At 55.8% G+C, this 16937-nt stretch overlaps 1 protein-coding gene across 4 annotated transcripts; it reads left to right on the top strand.

Annotated features, from left to right (window-relative positions):
- The first annotated feature begins 108 nt into the window (after window positions 1-108).
- LOC128901518 (serine/threonine-protein kinase SBK1-like) lies at window positions 109-9030 on the top strand. Of its 4 annotated transcripts, XM_054183587.1 has the most exons (5): window positions 109-156; window positions 1953-2113; window positions 5322-5498; window positions 5690-5892; window positions 6322-9030. In XM_054183587.1, the coding sequence occupies exons 3-5, from the start codon at window positions 5327-5329 to the stop codon at window positions 7006-7008; spliced, it is 1062 nt and encodes a 353-aa protein (XP_054039562.1). In that variant the 5' UTR covers window positions 109-156; window positions 1953-2113; window positions 5322-5326; the 3' UTR covers window positions 7009-9030. The 4 variants fall into 4 exon arrangements, with proteins under 4 accessions (XP_054039562.1, XP_054039561.1, XP_054039560.1 ...); XM_054183586.1 differs by lacking the exon at window positions 109-156 and having other exon boundaries at window positions 1856-2113; XM_054183585.1 differs by lacking the exons at window positions 109-156; window positions 1953-2113 and adding an exon at window positions 2211-2416.
- Window positions 9031-16937: the final 7907 nt, after the last annotated feature.

Raw genomic sequence — 16937 nt, 5'->3', positions numbered from 1 at the left:
CCTCTTGACCCTGTTATGAAACAGCTCGTTAGCGCTAATCCCTGCAGCCACCTGTCCCGCTCCCAGCAGCCAGACTGCCAGGGGAGGGGACCATGCCTGCGGCTCTGCCCCATGGAATGTGGGGCAGGGGCCGGACTGGGTCTTGCTGGGAGGCAGGTGGGGGGCTGGGGCAGGTGGGGCAGCAGGGCAGGAACTGGGGCAATGGGGTTTGGGGGACAGAGGGGCCAGGTGGGGGGCAGTGAACTCAGGGGTGCAGAGGGGCAGAGAGTGAGTCAATGGAGTCAGGGGGGCAGAGGGTCAGGGCATGGGGCACTGGGGGCCAGAGCTTGCAGACGGGGAGGGTGTGGGGCAATGGGAGCTATGGGAGCAGAGAATGTGGGTGCTGTGGGGCCAGGGGCTGCAGAGGGGGAGGCCATGGGGCAGTGGGGGCCAGGGTTGCAGAGGGGCAGGGCGTGGGTCTATAGGGGCCAAGGGGGCAGAGCGGTGGGGTGTAGGGCAATGGGGACCAGGGGAGCAGAGGGTGTGGGGGCAGTGGGACCAGGGGCTGCAGAGGGGCAGGGCACAGGGCAGTGGGAGCTCTGGGTGTAGAGGGTGTGGGTGCCGTGGGGCCAGAGGGGCAGGCCATGGGGCAGTGGGACAACAAGGGGGCACATCTGCCCCCTGCGATGACAGAGGGGGAATTTGGGGATGCCGTCAGGGGCAGAGAGGATGGGGGCAGTGGGGCGGTGGCTTATGGGGCTCAGCACTGGGCTGTGCCCCCCCACCTCAGCCCCAGCCCTGGGGATGAGGACAGGGACAAGCTGGTGCCACCTGGCCCGGCTGCCCGCTGGCTATTTCGGTGCCCCCGCAGCTGTCCGTCCCTCCGCCCCCGTGGCCCTGCCACCGCGCTCCCTCCCACGCTCCCGGGACTCCGGCCAGCAAAGGCCCCCCCCCCGGCGGGGGCACGGACAGGGACAGGCGCCCGCATCCTCCGCATGCCACTGAGGCCAGAGACGTGCCTGTGGGGCTGGACGGCTGGACCATGGGGGTGGTCCCCAGTGGGGCAGGGGGATCACAACCCTCTGATTCCTGCCCCATGGAGGGAGCTGGGGGGGCACCCCCCTGGGAGCAGCCCCTGCTCCCCGGGGAGGGTGGGTAACAGGGGGGCACGACCTTTCCCCTGTCGGCCGCCCGCCAAGCGGGTCCTGCTAATGTGCTGTCAAATATTAATTACCTTCCAGCAGGGTCGGGGTCAGGGCTCCGCGAGCAGATGGGCTGGGGGGAAAGAGCAGGTGGGGAGGGAGAGGGAGCGGGAGGGACGCGGCCCTGGGGAGCTGGGGAGAGGGAGGTGGCCGTGGGAAATGGTGGGGGGGAGATGGTCGTGGGAACAGGGAGAGGGAGGTGGCCATGGGAAACGGCGGGGGGCACAGGTATTACTGTGAGAAGTGCAGAGAGGGAGACAGTCATGGGAAGTGGGGAGAGGGATGAGTACGGTCATGGGAAGTGGGGAGAGGGAGGGGTACGATCGTGGGAACTGGGGAGAGGGATGAGTATTATTGTGGGAAGTGGGGAGAGGGAGGGAGTAGGTGATGGGAACTGGGTGGGAAGAGGCACAAGTATTATTGTGGGAAGTGGGGAGAGGGAGGGCTACAATTGTGGGAAGAGGGGAGAGCTACAATTGTGGGAAGAGGGGAGAGGGACGAGTATTGTTAGAGCAAATGAGGAGAGGGAGAGGGATGGCTGCGGGAAGTGGGGAGAGGGAGGGAGATGGTCCTGGGCAATGGGGAGAGGAAGGGAGACAGTTGTGGGAAGCCGGGGAGAAGGAAGGGTATGGCCCTGAAAACTGTGAGGGAGGGATCCAGCCAGGGGACCATGGGAGAGGGTGGATGCTGGGGCAGGCGCAGCCCTGGGGTGCGGGTGGAGGGATGACCAGGGTGCCCTGACCCCTGGGTGCTGTCGTCCCCCCACCCCAGCCCGAGGAGACCCCCCAGCACCCGCATGGCTGACCGCCGCGTTTCGGCACGGCCAGTACTTCCTTGGCAGGACACCGGGTGCGTGTGCCGCCAGCCGGGCTCTGCCAGCCCCATCCCAAAATAGACCCCCCAGGAACGCGCCCCGCTGAGGGGGCCCAGATGTGAGTCAGAGCTGGGGGCGGGGGGGGGCGGACAGCGGGGAACGGGGCGGGGGGTGGCGTGGCCAGGGCTGAGGACGCTGGGGACAGCGGTGGAGGGGGCTCGGTGTGGGGACGACGTCTCCCAGGGTTGGTGCCAGCCCCATGGGACGATGCCTTGGTCCTGGAGATTGCGGGGGGTCAGCAACCAGGGCTGGCATCCCCACTCTGTCCCCAAATCACCCTGCCCCACATCTGGGGGTCTGGCACCCACTGCTTGCTCTCGGTCTCTGGCCCTCACCCCCGTGGGAGCCGTCTGGCACGTAGGTGGGTGAAGCTGGAGCTGTGAGATGCTGGGTGGCTAGGGGACACACGACAAAATGGGTCACCCCTGTCCTCTCAGGGAGGTGGCACCGGAGAGGGGAAACTGAGGCAGGTGGAGGGATGCCCATGACTTTCTGCATCCTGCCGGGATGCCACCGCAGCGGGATGAGGGGTCATGGCCAGGCCGGGGCTGGGGCTGTGCTGGGACGTGGCGGGGCCGGGGAGGGGGTGGGGGGGGACTGTGGCAATGGGGGTAGGTGGCGTGTGGTTGTGGCATGGCTGGGCTGTGCTGTGGCATGACCGTGCTGTGGCATGACCAGGCTGTGTCATGGCACGGCTGGGTTGTGTCACGGCACGTCTGAGCCGTGTTGTGGCATTGCTTCGTTGTGTCCTGGCGTTGACGGGCTGTGTCGTGGCATGGCCGGGCTGTGTCATGGCATGACTGAGCTGTGTTGTGGCATTGCTGGGCTGTGTCATGGCATGGTTAGGGTTGCGCTGTGGGACGGCAACTGTGATGGCATTGCATGGGGGACAGACAGAGAGGCATGGGGTGCAGGCAGGGCACTGCACGTGGGGACAGACAGACGTCAAGGAGCACGGCTCAGTGAAGTGGGTCGGATGGGGAGGCAGCACTGCGAGGAAGGACAGAGGGACAGGATGGAGCGCCCCATGGGGGGACAAACAGGTGGCATGAGGCAGCTGTCACAGAGGACTGTGGACGTGGACAGACAGAGAGAATGATGCATGGCGTGGGGGGATGGACAGAACAGGGTGCCTGGGGGGGGATGGACAGACAGCACAGGCAGGGGCAGCAAAGTTAAGCAGCAAGGTGTGTGGGGACAGATGGACCAGGCACTGTGTGGGATGGATGGATGGATGGATGGATGGATGGATGGATGGATGTACGGGCAGTGTGGAGGACAGCTTGCAGGAACGGATGGACAGAGCGTGGTGCTGGGAACAGGCCCCCTCTCTGGGTGGACAAGCAGCTCGGAGACAGACAGACAGACAGTGCAGAGCAGCGTGCTGAGGGACAGCCACAAGGCCTGCATCCTGCTTCCCCACCCCGCATCGGGCGCACTGATCCCACCGCACGGCTCAGCCCCCATCCCCATCCTGTCCCTCTGTCCCCCCGTTCAATGTCCTGTCTGTCCCCCATTCTCAGCTCTACCCTGTCTGTCTGTCCCCCCATTCAATGTCCCGTCTGTCCCCCATCCCCAGCTCCATCCTGTCCCTCTGTCCCCCCATGCAATGTCCTGTCTGTCCCCCATTCTCAGCTCCATCCTGTCCGTCTGTCCCCCCCATTCAATGTCCCGTCTGTCCCCCATCCCCAGCTCCATCCTGTCCTGTCTGTCCCCCATTCTCAGCTCCATCCTGTCCCTCTGTCCCCCCCATTCAATGTCCCGTCTGTCCCCCATCCCCAGCTCCATCCTGTCCCTCTGTCCCCCCATGCAATGTCCTGTCTGTCCCCCATCCCCAGCTCCATCCTGTCCGTCTGTCCCCCCATGCAATGCCCTGCCTGTCCTGCCTCCTGCCTATCTTTGGCCCTCGGCACGCGTTGGGGCTGACACATGTTCCCTGCGCGCGAGCGGCAGAGATTAGCGCGGGCCGGTGGCATGGGAGCGGGCAGGAAAGTCTGAGTCACAGCTCCCGGTGCCGGGGGCGGCTGTGGGGCTGGGGGCAGCCAGCCGTGCCCTGGGAGCACCCGACCCTGCTGGGACACACGGTGGGGGACACAGGTGAGGCATGCACTGCTCCTGGGCTGCTCGGCTGTCCCCATGCAACCCCAAGGGACACTCGACCCTGCCTGCTGCTTCTGGCTTGCTTGCATGGCCCTCTTGGCTGAGCCCCACGGCAGTGGGGGGTGTGTTGGGGGGGAGACAGGCTGGTTGTCCTGGCCCTGCACACCTGGAGGTGTCAGTGGTGGTGGTGACCTCGCTGCAGCTGTGCTGATACAGGTGGCTACAGGTGGTGGGATGGGAGAAGGGTCCAGGGTCCTGCTTCAGGGCTGGGGATGGAGGAGCAAAGAGTCATCCCTGGCTCCCTGCAATGCGGGGATGTGGGGAGGGACAGAGCCAGCCCTGACCCTTGCAATGGCGGGGGACGTAGGGTGGAGCGATGGAGCCCTGACTGCTGCTGTGGGGTGATCTGGGGGGTGATGTGGAGCTTCCTGTCCCTTCATTGAGAGGTGACAGGGCTCACTGCCTCTCCTCTGGGGTGTGATGCGGCGCTGGCCCTCCCTCCTAACAAGGCGATACAGGAGCTCAATGGAGCAAGTGTCCCACCCTCCCCCCCAGCTCCAGCCAGGGGTGCTCAGCCCCACTGGGCAGGGGCGTTTTGGGGTCCCCATCACCTCTTGGTGTGGGGCTGCACCTTCGCATCAGCCAGGACCCCCATGGCTATGCAGCACCTGGGGCAGAGAGGCAGGGCTTGATCCCAGCCAGGGACACCATGGGGAGAGCCCCCGGGGTGGGACTGGGCTGTACTGGGCTAAGCTGGGCTGTACTGGACTTGACTATGCTGGGTTGGGCTGGACTGGACTGACCTAGAATGGGTTGGGCTGGGCTGGGCTGCACTGGACCGGACCGGGCTGGGCTAAACTGACCTGGACTGGGCTGGACTGGGCTGGACTGGAGAAGGTGACCAGGCTTGACTGGGCAGGGAAGGACTGGATTGGGTTTGGGTGCATTGTACTGGGCTGGTTGGAACTGGACTATACTGGGATGCTTCAGAGCAGGTTGGTCTGGGCTCCACTAGGCTGAGCTGGGCTAAACTGGACTGGACCAGGCTGGACTGGGCTGGACTGGGCTACACTGGGTTGTCCCAGCCGGGTGGGTGGTGCTGCCACTGTCTCCCCATGCAAGGGGCTGGGGCTCTGCAGCAGCGCGGGGGGCTTGGCTCTCCCCAGGGCCCATGGAGGAGTCGGACGAGGATGGGGAGGACAACGAGGAGTTCCTGGAGCGGCTGATGGTGCAGACGGGCCGCGAGGTGCCGCAGCAGGAGCTGGAGGAGCACTACGCTGTGCTGGAGGAGCTGGGCAGCGGGACCTATGGCCGCGTGGTGCTGACGGAGCCCCGGGATGGTGGTGAGGGGCACTGGAAGGAGGGCAGGGAGGGTGACCTTGCTGCTGGCTAGGGAAACCTGCTCCCCAGATGTGTACAGATGTACCCGACCCATCCAAGCCAAACCCCAGCTCTGCCCAAACCACCCTGTCTCTGCCCCATTGCTGCCCCAGAATGGGGATGACCCTGCTTCGGCTCTCCCCCTGTTTCCCAGGCTCGCCGGTGGTCCTCAAGCTGATACTGAAGGAGCAGACGGAGCGGCGGGCGTTCCTGCGGGAGTATTGCATCGCCCTGTGCCTCTCCAGCCATGCCGCCTGCCTGCGCGCCCTGCCCATCGCCTTCGAGACAGCCACGCACTTCGCTTTTGGGCAGGAGCTCGCTCCCGCCGGGGATCTGTGTGCTCTGCTCAACCCGGGGGTGTGTGCTGCCCCGGGGGCTCTGTGGGAGGGGGACGGGGGCCAGGAAGGGTGGGAGGATGGAGAAGGAGGTGCCAGGACAGATTTGCAGTGGGGTGCAGTGACACTGTGTGGGGAGAGGCCCTTTGCAGTGTGGTGCATGGTCACGCTTTTGGTGGGGGGACCCTTTGCAGTGGGGTGCAAGTGATGCTGAGCACAGGAGGAGACACTTTGCAGTGGGTGCAGTGGAGGCGTGCACTGGAGGAGACACCTTGCAGTGAGGTGCGTGCTCATGCTGTGCACAGGGAGACCCTTTGCAGCACTGGCAGGTGGCTACAGGCTGCTGTGGGACAAAGAACGGGTTGGCGGTGCTGGGCAGGGGTCTGGGTGCTGCAGGCCCCACTTTGGGGAGGGAGCCGAGCAGCAGGTGAGGTTACCACCCTCCCTGCAGGAGGGCCTGGCGGAGGAGCTGGTGAAGCGCTGCGCATCCCAACTGGCCGAGGCGCTGGACTTCATGCACAGCCGTGCCCTGGTGCACCGGGATGTCAAGCTGGACAACGTGCTGCTCTTCGACCGCGAGTGCCGGCGGGTGAAGCTTGGAGACTTCGGGCTCACCCGCGTGCAGGGCTCAGCAGTGGGTGCCATGTCTGGCACCCTGCCCTACACCCCGCCGGAGCTCTGCCTGCTGCAGGGCTCTGACACACTGGAGCTGGACTCCAGCCTGGACGTCTGGGCCTTTGCCGTCCTGCTCTTCTGCCTCTGCACTGGCTGCTTCCCCTGGGCTGTGGCCACCAGCTCTGACCCCCAGTTTGAGGACTTCAGTGCCTGGCAGGGCGGCGTGGCGGGGCGGGGGGTGCCGGTGTCCTGGCAAGGATTCGGCTCTGGGGCACTGGAGATGCTTCGGCGCTTGCTGACACTAGACCCCGACCGCCGGAGCCCAGCCATCGAGGTGCAAAAATACTTGTCCCTGCCCTGGGTGACGGCCCCCAGCACCAGGGAGCCAACACCAAGCAGCTCCCGGTCCCCCCTTACCAGTGGCACAGGGGAGAGCCTGGGGGGCACTGGGGGATGGGGTGCTGCTGGTGGGGGAGGCGAGGTTCCCATGCTCCCCACTAATGCCCTGGCCCCGTGCCGGTAGCCAGCACCTCCTCTCCATCCCGGGGCTGGTGTCGTGGTGGGCAGTCCCCGGGGGTCTGGGCTCCCTGTCCAATGCCTGAGGCTTGTGGGGCTAGAAATGGGCTGCAAGCGCAGGAAGGAGAAGCGATACCTCGGGCAGCACTTGGAGACCCCAGCCCTGCAGCTGGATGCCCAGCACCTTGCAAATCGATGTCACTCAGCAGTGGTGACGACAGTCCACCCAAGCAGCGTTGCACAGCTCTGAGATACACAAGGGAAACCCAAGGCAGAAGCAGCCCACAGGATGACAGAGAGGAAAAGGAGGAGAGCAAGCAACTAATTAGAAATTAAAGCTGTTAAGGCTGATGCAAGACCTTGGCAGAGGCAAATTGTGAAATTGCTCAGCAGAGGAACCCAGAAATGCATCTGACCTTGACCTTGACCTCCTTCTTGCACCTTCGGGATGAGGAGGTTGTCACATTAGGGAAGATGCTAAACAGCCTCCCTGGGGGGTAACTGATGTAATTAGGGAGAGGTGCTAAACAGATTCCTGGGGGGTTAAGGAGCTACAGAAACAAGTGTAAGCCCTCAAGGCATGCAGCTGAACTGGGGTGTGATGGGGCTGGGAGGAACTGCCAAGTGGATCTCTAGGACTTGAGTTAAAACCAGACAAACCTGGGATCTGGCTCTGTCTGAACAATAACACGGGCAGCGTGATTTGCACCCTTAAGGGCTGGATGTGGCTTGGCTGATATTGCAAAAGGCTAAAGAGACACAGCAAGAGGGCAAACTGGGACGGCTCTGAGTGTGCAGGAGGGAACATGAAAATCAGCTTCAACAGCTGCAAATACTCTCCATCTTCAACAAGGAAGGGACTAGACAGACTCTGGAGAGAGTTTGTGGGGTGAGCTCAAGGTTTGGAGGCTGGACAAACACCTGCCCAGGCTCAACCATCCGTCTGGTCCCCACTGGTTTTCCCATCAGCCAGCTGGGAGGAGAGCAGCGGGGAGGGGAGCAGCAGGGTCCCATGAACTTTGGTACCTAACCTTGGTGCCTCACCATGCCCGGGCAGGGCTCTGCCTGCTTGGGAGCGCAGTCCTGTGAATCTCTGCACCCCTTTGAGCAGTCTGCACCTCAGTTTTAGGATATGGGGCTCCTGGAGCTTCCTCCTGGGGCCCCTCCACGTTCTGCCTGGTGAGCTTGTGCCCACCCCACCCCAGGGACCCCCAGCTGGGGGAAGCTGCTCTGCTATCGGCAGAGGATCCATCTCCTGCATTGCCAACCCTGGTGCAAAGTGGAAGGAGAGGGAAAAAATTAGCTGAGATGACAGAATCACAGAATGGTAGGTGTGGTAGGGACCTTCGGAGACCATCTAGTCCAACCCCCTGCCAAAGCAGGTTCACCGAGAGCAGGTTGGACAGGAACGCATCCAGGTGGGTTTGGAAGATCTCCAGAGAAAGAGACTCCACCACCTCTCTGGGCAGCCTGTTCCAGGGCCCTGCGACCCTCAAAGTAAAGAAGTTCCTCCTCATGTTGAGATGGAACTTTCTGTGTTCCAATTTGTGTCTGTTGCCCCTTGTCCTGTCGCTGGGCACCACTGACAAGAGCCTGGCCCCATCCTCCTGACACCCGCCCTTTAGATATTGATAAGCATTGATGAAATCCTCTCTCAGTCTTCTCTTCTCCAGGCTAAACACACACAGGTCTCTCAGCCTTTGTCATCAGAGAGGTGCTCCATCCCCTTGATCATCTTTTGTAGCCTCTGCTGGACTCTCTCCGATAGTTCTCTGTCCTTCTTGAACTTGAGGAGGGGGGACAGAACTGAACACAGTACTCCAGATGTGTCTTTAACCAGTTGAGGAGGGAAATGACCTCCCTTAACTTGTTGGCCACTCTCTTTTTAATGCACCCCAGGAGACCATTGGCCTTCTTGGCCATGAGGGCACATTGCTGCCTCATGGTCAACTTGTTGTCCACCAGGACTCCCAGGTCCCTCTCTGCTGAAGCTTAATAAAATTCTCTGTTATTTTGCCTCTTTTTTAAACTGTGTTTTCCCATGAACCTGCTGCTTGAGCCCTAAATCCTTCTTTTTCTCTTCCTTGGGGGCAGGCAGACTCTGACCAAAGGTGGTCCAGCCCCCTCACCCCTCCATGCTGATGGGAAGTCTCTGGAGAGGAGAGGGCACATGGGCAGCTGAGAGGCATGACTAATGCCCAGCTTTGGAAACACAGTGGCTTTTCCTTTGCAGCTGCCTCTCCTGAATTGCAGCCTCGAGATGCTCGACCTGGGGGTGGCAATGCCGGGCTGGACCATGGTGCTCCCTGTAGCTGGGGGTGGAAAACTCCCCTGTCCCAGAGGAATCGTCTCACAGGTGGCATCCTGCAGCCTGTTGATGAATTTCTCCTTAACCACTCAGTTTTCCAGGCGAGGAACCCCCCCTCAGCACAGCACCAGCGCGCACGCTGTGGGGCTTCCTCCAAAGGAAATAATGCTCCATGAAAAATGCATACAGTAATGCTTGCAACAAGCAGCTTGTGAACGTATTTGAGCATGAGTTGATCCACCATCCACACAAATATATGGCTCTAGCCCTCACTCAGGCTTCCCAGTGGCCGGGGAGAGCTGGGCCAGTGAAGCTGGAGAGGGTGGTCCAGAGATGCTGCTGGCTGAACGGCAAAGGGGGCATCATGCAAGGGACAGCCAAGCCCCCTGAATGATTTACGGGAGGGTCTCAGGGACTTTATGGGGGAGTGCAACCTTGCAACAGCCCCTTGTTATCAGGTAGAAAGCAGTGCAACCGTACCAGCAACAAAAAAAGCACTAGCTGCATCTCTGCTGCCAGGATGGGAGAAACCTCCTGGTCTGAGTCCACCAATCTCTTCTCTAGGGTACCAGGAAGGAGAAATCCCTCGAGGGGTCAAGATCTGCAGGATTAGGCTTCTCCTTAATAGGCAAACCCTCCCGTGTCTAGCCACCAGCATCATGGTGAGGGGGGCTGTGTGTGTGTGCGGGACACACTGCAAAAACCCTGGGCAGTGGCTGGCAGAATGGCTTATTGAGATATCCAGAAATAACGCATATGGACACATAGCCAATCCAACGTATTTAATCTGGGCATATCCAGCTGAAGCACCAAAAGCAAACCCCAAGAGTGCTGTTGAGGGGTGGTCCCCAAACCAAGCTGAAGCATCATCACGTCACCTCCACCCTCCTCTTCCCCAGACAGGAGTGAAGTTGCGTATAAGACGTTAGAGCATATTGGAGGCTTAACTCGTGGGCGCTACTGAAGAACAGAACTGCTCCTAATTCTTCTTTCAGGATGGACTTTAATGGGAAAGAGAGGAAAGTCACGTTGGGAGATAGCAGCACTTGTGGAGAGATGCTGCTATCAGGCTCTTGGTGTTGCAGGAGCAGGCACAGAGCAACATGAGAACAAAGCCTCTCGACTGCTGCTGTAGTCAACAGAGCTCCCAGCAGGGTCTTGGAGGGTCTCAGGGGTTCTTCCATGGCTTGTACTGACCCAGAAGTCTTGTGTAGGTCAACCTTGTGTCACCTGCCTTGGTCTGAACCTGTTGTTGCACTTCGCAGCTAGAAGACCAGATGCAGGGGGAAATGCTTAGGAGATTAAAATCCCCTCATGTCTGCTTGTGTTCCTTAAAACCCACTGAAAACAAGGCACTTGCACTCAGAAGAGGTTGCAGAAACCCCAACTCCTCAAATGCCCAATTGATGGTCCAGACATTTTGGCATCACCACCAGGGACCCCTCCTGGGCACTCCAATGAGAAACAATCAGAGATGACTTTTGGCTTCTTTGAGGATTTTTTTTATGGTGGTTTTTTTTGTTGTTGTTGTTGTTGCTGTTGTTTGGTTTTGGTTTTGTTTTTCTTTTTTTTTAACTCTGCTTTTCTGAGAAATGGGAATTATTTGCAAGGTTTGCCATTGCGGGCAGATCCAGAGTTGCAGAGCCGTGTGTTTAACCCCCAGAATTTATTCAGTGAGATACAGTATAGATTACTGTCAGGGCCAGTGATTTAGTCTCATTTCTCTTGATTATTTTTGATTAATTGGTGTTTCTCCTCAGTTGCTTCCCTCCTCGATGATGTAAGTGGCGGAGAAACAAATAGAATAACACTTCCTATAAGCTGCAGATTTTTCTTGAGAATTGTAGCAGGTTACTGCAAAATCCTAAAATTATGTCAAGGATCTGGCAGTTCAGGACTTTAGGATTGCTGTGTGGGAAACGACTGCTTGTTGCACTGAAACCAACCCTGCTTTGACAGTCATGCTGATTCAGATTCTGGAAAACTCCTTTCAACTCAGCAGTGAGCCCACTCTGAATTTTAAGCGAAGCAGCTCCATATCCTCAATGACCATCAGGAATGGATTTTTTTTTTTTAATTTAAATTTTTATTAAAATATTCATGACAATATTTAGTTTAATATTATTTTTTAATCTCTCGAGGGGGAGTTGGATGAAGGCAGTGTCCTTTCATTCTGTTTCTCTCCAAGAAACGATGTCCCAATGAGTGCTCAGAAAAGGACCTCCTTTGCTGCTAAGCACCCCCATCTTGTGCAGTTATTTTGTTTAGTAAAGTTGCAAATTGCAAATGCCAGCACGTTCCCCTTAGAGCTGCACTCTCTACCGTTTACAGTCATAGAATCACAGAACGGTTCGGGTTGGAAGGGACCTTAAAGATCACCTAGTTCCAGTCCCCCCTCCCCCGGGCAGGGACACCTCCCACCAGACGAGGCTGCCCAAAGCCCCATCCAGCCTGGCCTTGAACATCTCCAGGGATGGGGCAGCCACAGCTTCTCTGGGCAACCTGTTCCCGTGTTTCACTACCCTCATGGTGAATAATTTCTTCCTAATATCTAATCTCAATCTACCCTCCTCCAATTTGAAGCCATTACCCCTTGTCCTATCACTACAGTCATCTTCTTTAAACCTCTATGCAAGACCTCAACACATAACCGGCACTTGACGAGCTCTTTTTCTGGCTCAGACCAGGCTGATTCCTGATTCTCCTCACTGTCTTTCCTTGGGAAGGGCTGTATGTCCTCTAGGATCTTTTTGTGGGTGCACAGCTCAGACGTCCATTCCTCCTCGCAACAACCTCATCTACAGCAGGCCCTTTGCTCGACTCCTCTCTCCTTGATGTAGAAGTGGGTGCAGCTTTTTAGGGGCAAGAGGAAATTGCCCTGGGGTGTGGGAGGAGGGCAGAGGCAGCCTCCTAAATCTCCCATTGCAGTTCCATGCCCAACACAGGGCCTGGACATGTTGGAAGTGGTTGCTGGGACCCTTCTATGACAACTCAAGTGCGGTTATCCTTTTATTTCTATTTTTAAACCAGAAAAAACATCTCTGCGTTCCATAGCAATATACAGATGTGCAAGGTACCAGTTTCTTCAGAGTGGAGAAGGCAAACAGCTGGGGGCACTCCCAGGGGTTTATCACAATTATTGCACACTTGTTTGATGATTTCTAGCTGAGGGATGGGACTGACTCACCCTCTCTTTTGCTTCACCGTGTGTTTTCTTAGAGAGTAAAGGGAGAGAAAATGTCCAGATGACATGGCTCTTTGAGCATGGTGAAGTGCTGCACACCAGAAGTGGCCAGGGTCAAAGGACCATGCCCGTGCCCTGAGAAACCCTCATCCAAGTTTTCCACTGGTAAAAGAAAATGCTCATGAATGCGCCTTCTCTGCTCCTCTGTCAGAATAAGTGGACTGAGGGCTTCCTGTCCTTCAGAGGAAAATCATAGGCTGGAAAAAATTAATTTCTGGTCGCAAATTCCGATTGCAAACTGCAATCGCAGAGTGATTTGAGGATGGTCCTTGCAGCTGCTGTACCTCCTGGTTAGACAAGACAGCTCTTCAGCAACAGATCATTTCTGAGCCTGCTCAACCATTCTGCAAGTCACAGCTGTTGTGTGAATAATATTGTTGTTTTCTAGGTGTTGCACAAATTGCTCCATTTCCTGCTCAAATCTTCTGCTTTGCAGAAGCTGGCACACAGTTGCATGGGGGTGTCCCTGCTCTTTTTTCTCTAATGCCACAGAGAGACGACATGACACCAACTTTATGTTCAAGTGCATTGGCATTTATAATGTGTGAGGGAAAGAAGTGACCACCAAACTTTACAAAAAACGTTCTTGAATCTCTGGATGAATCTGGAAAGCTGGCAGATGCTCTTATTACTCTAAGTTTATAATTTTGATGGTGCTACTTAGAGAGACTGAGCCCTTGCTGAGGCCAGACCCCCTTTTGTTGCCAGCCACCAGAAGCCCAGGCTCATGATGTGCCTTCCATCACTCTTGCCTCTGTTGACTTTTTCTTCCCAAAGAAGCCATCTCCTGACTAGGCCTTTGGCTCTTGTCCTTGCAAAAAGGCTGACAACGTTCCCAGCCCTGGCAGATTCATTTGAGCTGAGGTGAGAACACTTGGTGGGACGTTTGCTGAAAAGCAGCCCATCCTTGGAGCTATAGAAAGGCCATTTGTGGATGCTGAGACCATTTCCTTGGAGTCGCACTAGATGTGCCTGGTTGCAGTGTGCACGGATGAAGGATTTGACCCACCAAGTAAAGGAGTTCTTCCTATGATCCCCTCTTGCTGTGTCCACCTCTTCCCACAGTGACAGCATTTGTTGCTGCAGCCTTTCTCTGACCAAGCCAGGACCTGCTCAGCCCAAGTTCAGTTAGTGGTGTCTCCTTTTGGAAGCCGGGGGCTTTCACATTGAATGTTTTAGTGACCCCAGTGTTAACATAAGCCACAAAGGGGATATTCTACCCTTTCATCAAACTACTGTCATCTTCCTTCTTTTTTTTCAGGCTCTGGGCTCTGAGAGCGCATGAAAAAACAGCTAAGACATTTCCCCTGAAAACTGGGGAATCTTCTTCCCCCAAAGAAAAGAAGCCATGAGTGTGGACTGAATTCCTTTTCTTTTTTCATTGCTGGCAGGTGCTTGGAGCCCAGGTTGCAATGAAATGCCTGGGATAGCAGACTGTACCTTTCGTGTAAATCTCAAGGGACTCATTTTTGAACAGGATCCCGGGAGCTCTCAGCCCCACCTGCTGCAGTGGATGGTGCTGAGGTGCATTTTGCTCCACTACTCCACTCCCTAGAGTATAACTCTTCCATTCTGTGAGCCTGGTTGTAACAGAAGAAGTAAAAGTTTAGGGGAGCCCATTCGAACTGTGAGTAACAAAATCTGCCTTGGTTGTGAGAGACTGGGCATTGGCTTATGTCTTGGAATGTGTCTTAATTCATTGAGAAAAGTCCTGTAGAGGACCACTGTCCAAAGATTGCCAAGCTCTGCTGAAATCTTATTCCTCTTTGTCGTGGTTTAACCCCAGCTGGCAGCCAGAACCAAGCAGCCGCTTGCTCACTCCCTCTGGTTTAGATGGGGGAGAGAATTGCAAGAGTAAAAGTGAGAAAAACTCCTGGGTTGAGATAAAGACAGTTTATCAGCTAAAGCAAACACCACGCATGCAAGCAAAGCAAACCAAGGAATTTAATCACTGCTTCCCATTGGCGGGCAGCTGTTAAACCACGTCCAGGACAGCAGGACTTCATCATGTATAACGGTTACTCGGGATGACAAATGCCATCACTCCAAACGTCCCTCCTTCCTTCTTCTTCCTACAGCTTTATATACTGAGCATGACGTCACATGGTGTGGAATAGCCCTTTGGTCAGTTGAGATCAGCTGTCCTGGCTGTGTCCCCTTCCAACTTCTTGTGCCCTCCCAGCCTGCCTGTTGGTGGGGCAGTGTGAGCAGCAGAAAAGACCTTGACTGCCTAGTAACAACCAAAACCATCCATGCGTTCTCATTACTGTTTCTCATCCTAAATCCAAAACATAGCACTACACCCATTGCTAGCAAAAAATTTAACTTCATCCCATCTGAAACCATGACACTTTCACATCTGGGAAATGTGAGTCCTCTTTCTCAGTTCCTCATGAGCATCATGGTTATAACATGTTCATGTTGAATGCACCATGGTCACAAAATTGAGTACACAAAGTTGGCACAGAGATCCAGGAATTTGCTCCCCAGAGTGTGACTACTCATAAGCTAAGGGCTGGGTGAGATACAGTGATACCAGATCTCCAACAAAACATGTCACTAAGGCAATCACAGTGAAGCCTCGGAGAACTTACACCATGAGGGAGCAGACCTGCTCACTGCTCCTTTTGGAGCTGCCGTAGACAGTGCCGTGAAAGGTTTTCCTCTTCCATGCTTTCTTGGTCTCCTCCCACCACCTGCCTTCTCCTGCAACAGAATATTTCTCCCAGGGGATCAACAGTTCCCAAGACGAACAAAGAAACAGCAGAGAAAGCCCAGGGAAAAGAGTCTTCTGACTCCTGGAGGACAATATTCCAGGAGTCTCCTGACACCTGGAGGTGCAACCCCATGTTTCTTTGCTAGTTTCTGATGTTTTATCCCATAGACCCTTGTGGGAAATGTGCCACGGGACCTTGTGAGTCTCCTAACTCGTCCTTATTTCTCTCCTGACTGATTCCAGGGTCCAGATCCTCTTGGTAGCTAAAAGATGAGGCTAAGGCATGAGGGAAGTGCCAGACACAGCTAAGTGGGAGGATCAGTCTTCCCGCTTTGCCTTCAACTCTGCTCCCCATTTTACATCACTGAATTCATAGAATCATAGAATGGTTTAGAAGGGATCTTTGAAGATCCTCTGGTCCATCTCCTTGCCATGTGCAGGGACATCTTCCACTAGACCAGGTTGCTCAATGCCCCATTCAACCAGCCCATGAACACTTCCATTGATGGGGGATCCACATCTTCTCTGGACAACCTGTTCCAGTGTTTCACCAGTCTCATCATAAAATAGTTCTTCCTTATGTCCAATCTAAACCTACCCTCCTTTAGTTTAAAGCCATTGCCCCTTGTCTTGTCACTACAGGCCCTGGTAAAAAGCATCTCTCCACCTTCCCTATAAGCCCCCTTTATATATTGAAAGGCCGAAAGAAGTCCTCCGTGGAGCGTTCTCTTTTCCAGGCTCAACAACCCCAACACTCTCAGCCTGTCTTCACAGCAGAGGTGTTCCAGCCCTCTGACCATTTCCATGGCCTCCTCTGGTCTCTCTCCAACAGGTCCATATCTCTCCTGTGCTGAGGGCCTCAGAGTGGGACCCAGAGCTCCAGGTGGGGTCGCACCAGAGTGGAGTAGAGGGGGAGAATCACCTCCCTCGACTTGCTGGCCAGGATATGCTCGGCCTTCTGGGCTGCAAGAGCACATTGCCAACTCATGTACAATTCTTTTCCTTCCTCCCCGCCCCCTCCCCAGTATTTTAGACTGCTTCACAGTTGGTGATGCAATGCTCAGGAAGGGCATTCTGTCTGTTGATGGGAAAGTAATTATGTGAAAAGGCCTTGTTCTCCTGCAGGAGCACCTTCTGCTTCAGAAGCCTGTGGTCAGCACATGAGCACATGACGGAGAAGAAATCCTCCTGCACACATGTGTCTTGGTGCCTGTTTGTAGGTGGCTCCCTCCATGCCCAATCAGCTCTCCCAAGCAGAAAGATGAAGGCATGGATGAGTGCAAACTCGATCACCGAGGCAAATCTCCGATTGCACACTCACAATGTGAAAATCATAAAAGGGCAGTATGTGACACAGAGAGATGGAATTATTGGGCCACGTTAGATGTAGGAAAGCATAGCTATAGGGGTACTGATTCTGCAAAGGTTTCTTACTGAGTCTTCTTTTTGACATTAAATTCCTTCTTTTGAATCTGTAGTCTCATAAAGCACATAAGAACATTTTGGTCACTTGTTATCCTAGAAGTCTCTCAGCAAAGCAGGTTGAAACCTTCAGTTCACCAAAAAGAAAAGCTTTGTTTTTAAAATGGAGACTCCTGAGATGAAAAGAAGGGCTACTGAAGACAGCAGAAAGCATTTGTTAGGACTGTGTTTGCTAATCCCCAATGC

This window comes from Rissa tridactyla, chromosome 26 (assembly GCF_028500815.1).
Source record: "Rissa tridactyla isolate bRisTri1 chromosome 26, bRisTri1.patW.cur.20221130, whole genome shotgun sequence".
NCBI lineage: Eukaryota > Metazoa > Chordata > Aves > Charadriiformes > Laridae > Rissa > Rissa tridactyla.
Note: the sequence above shows the minus strand (reverse complement) of the source record. Positions and strands in the feature narration are given on the sequence as shown.

Bases quoted from the DNA above. Each gene is read 5' to 3' on its own strand.
- LOC128901518 (XM_054183585.1), top strand. From the start codon at position 2,263: ATGCCTTGGTCCTGGAGATTGCGGGGGGTCAGCAACCAGGGCTGGCAT. The intron at 5,499-5,689 runs GTGAGGGGCACT...CCTGTTTCCCAG, and splicing joins GACGGAGCCCCGGGATGGTG to GCTCGCCGGTGGTCCTCAAG. The intron at 5,893-6,321 runs GTGTGTGCTGCC...CCCTCCCTGCAG, and splicing joins GTGCTCTGCTCAACCCGGGG to GAGGGCCTGGCGGAGGAGCT.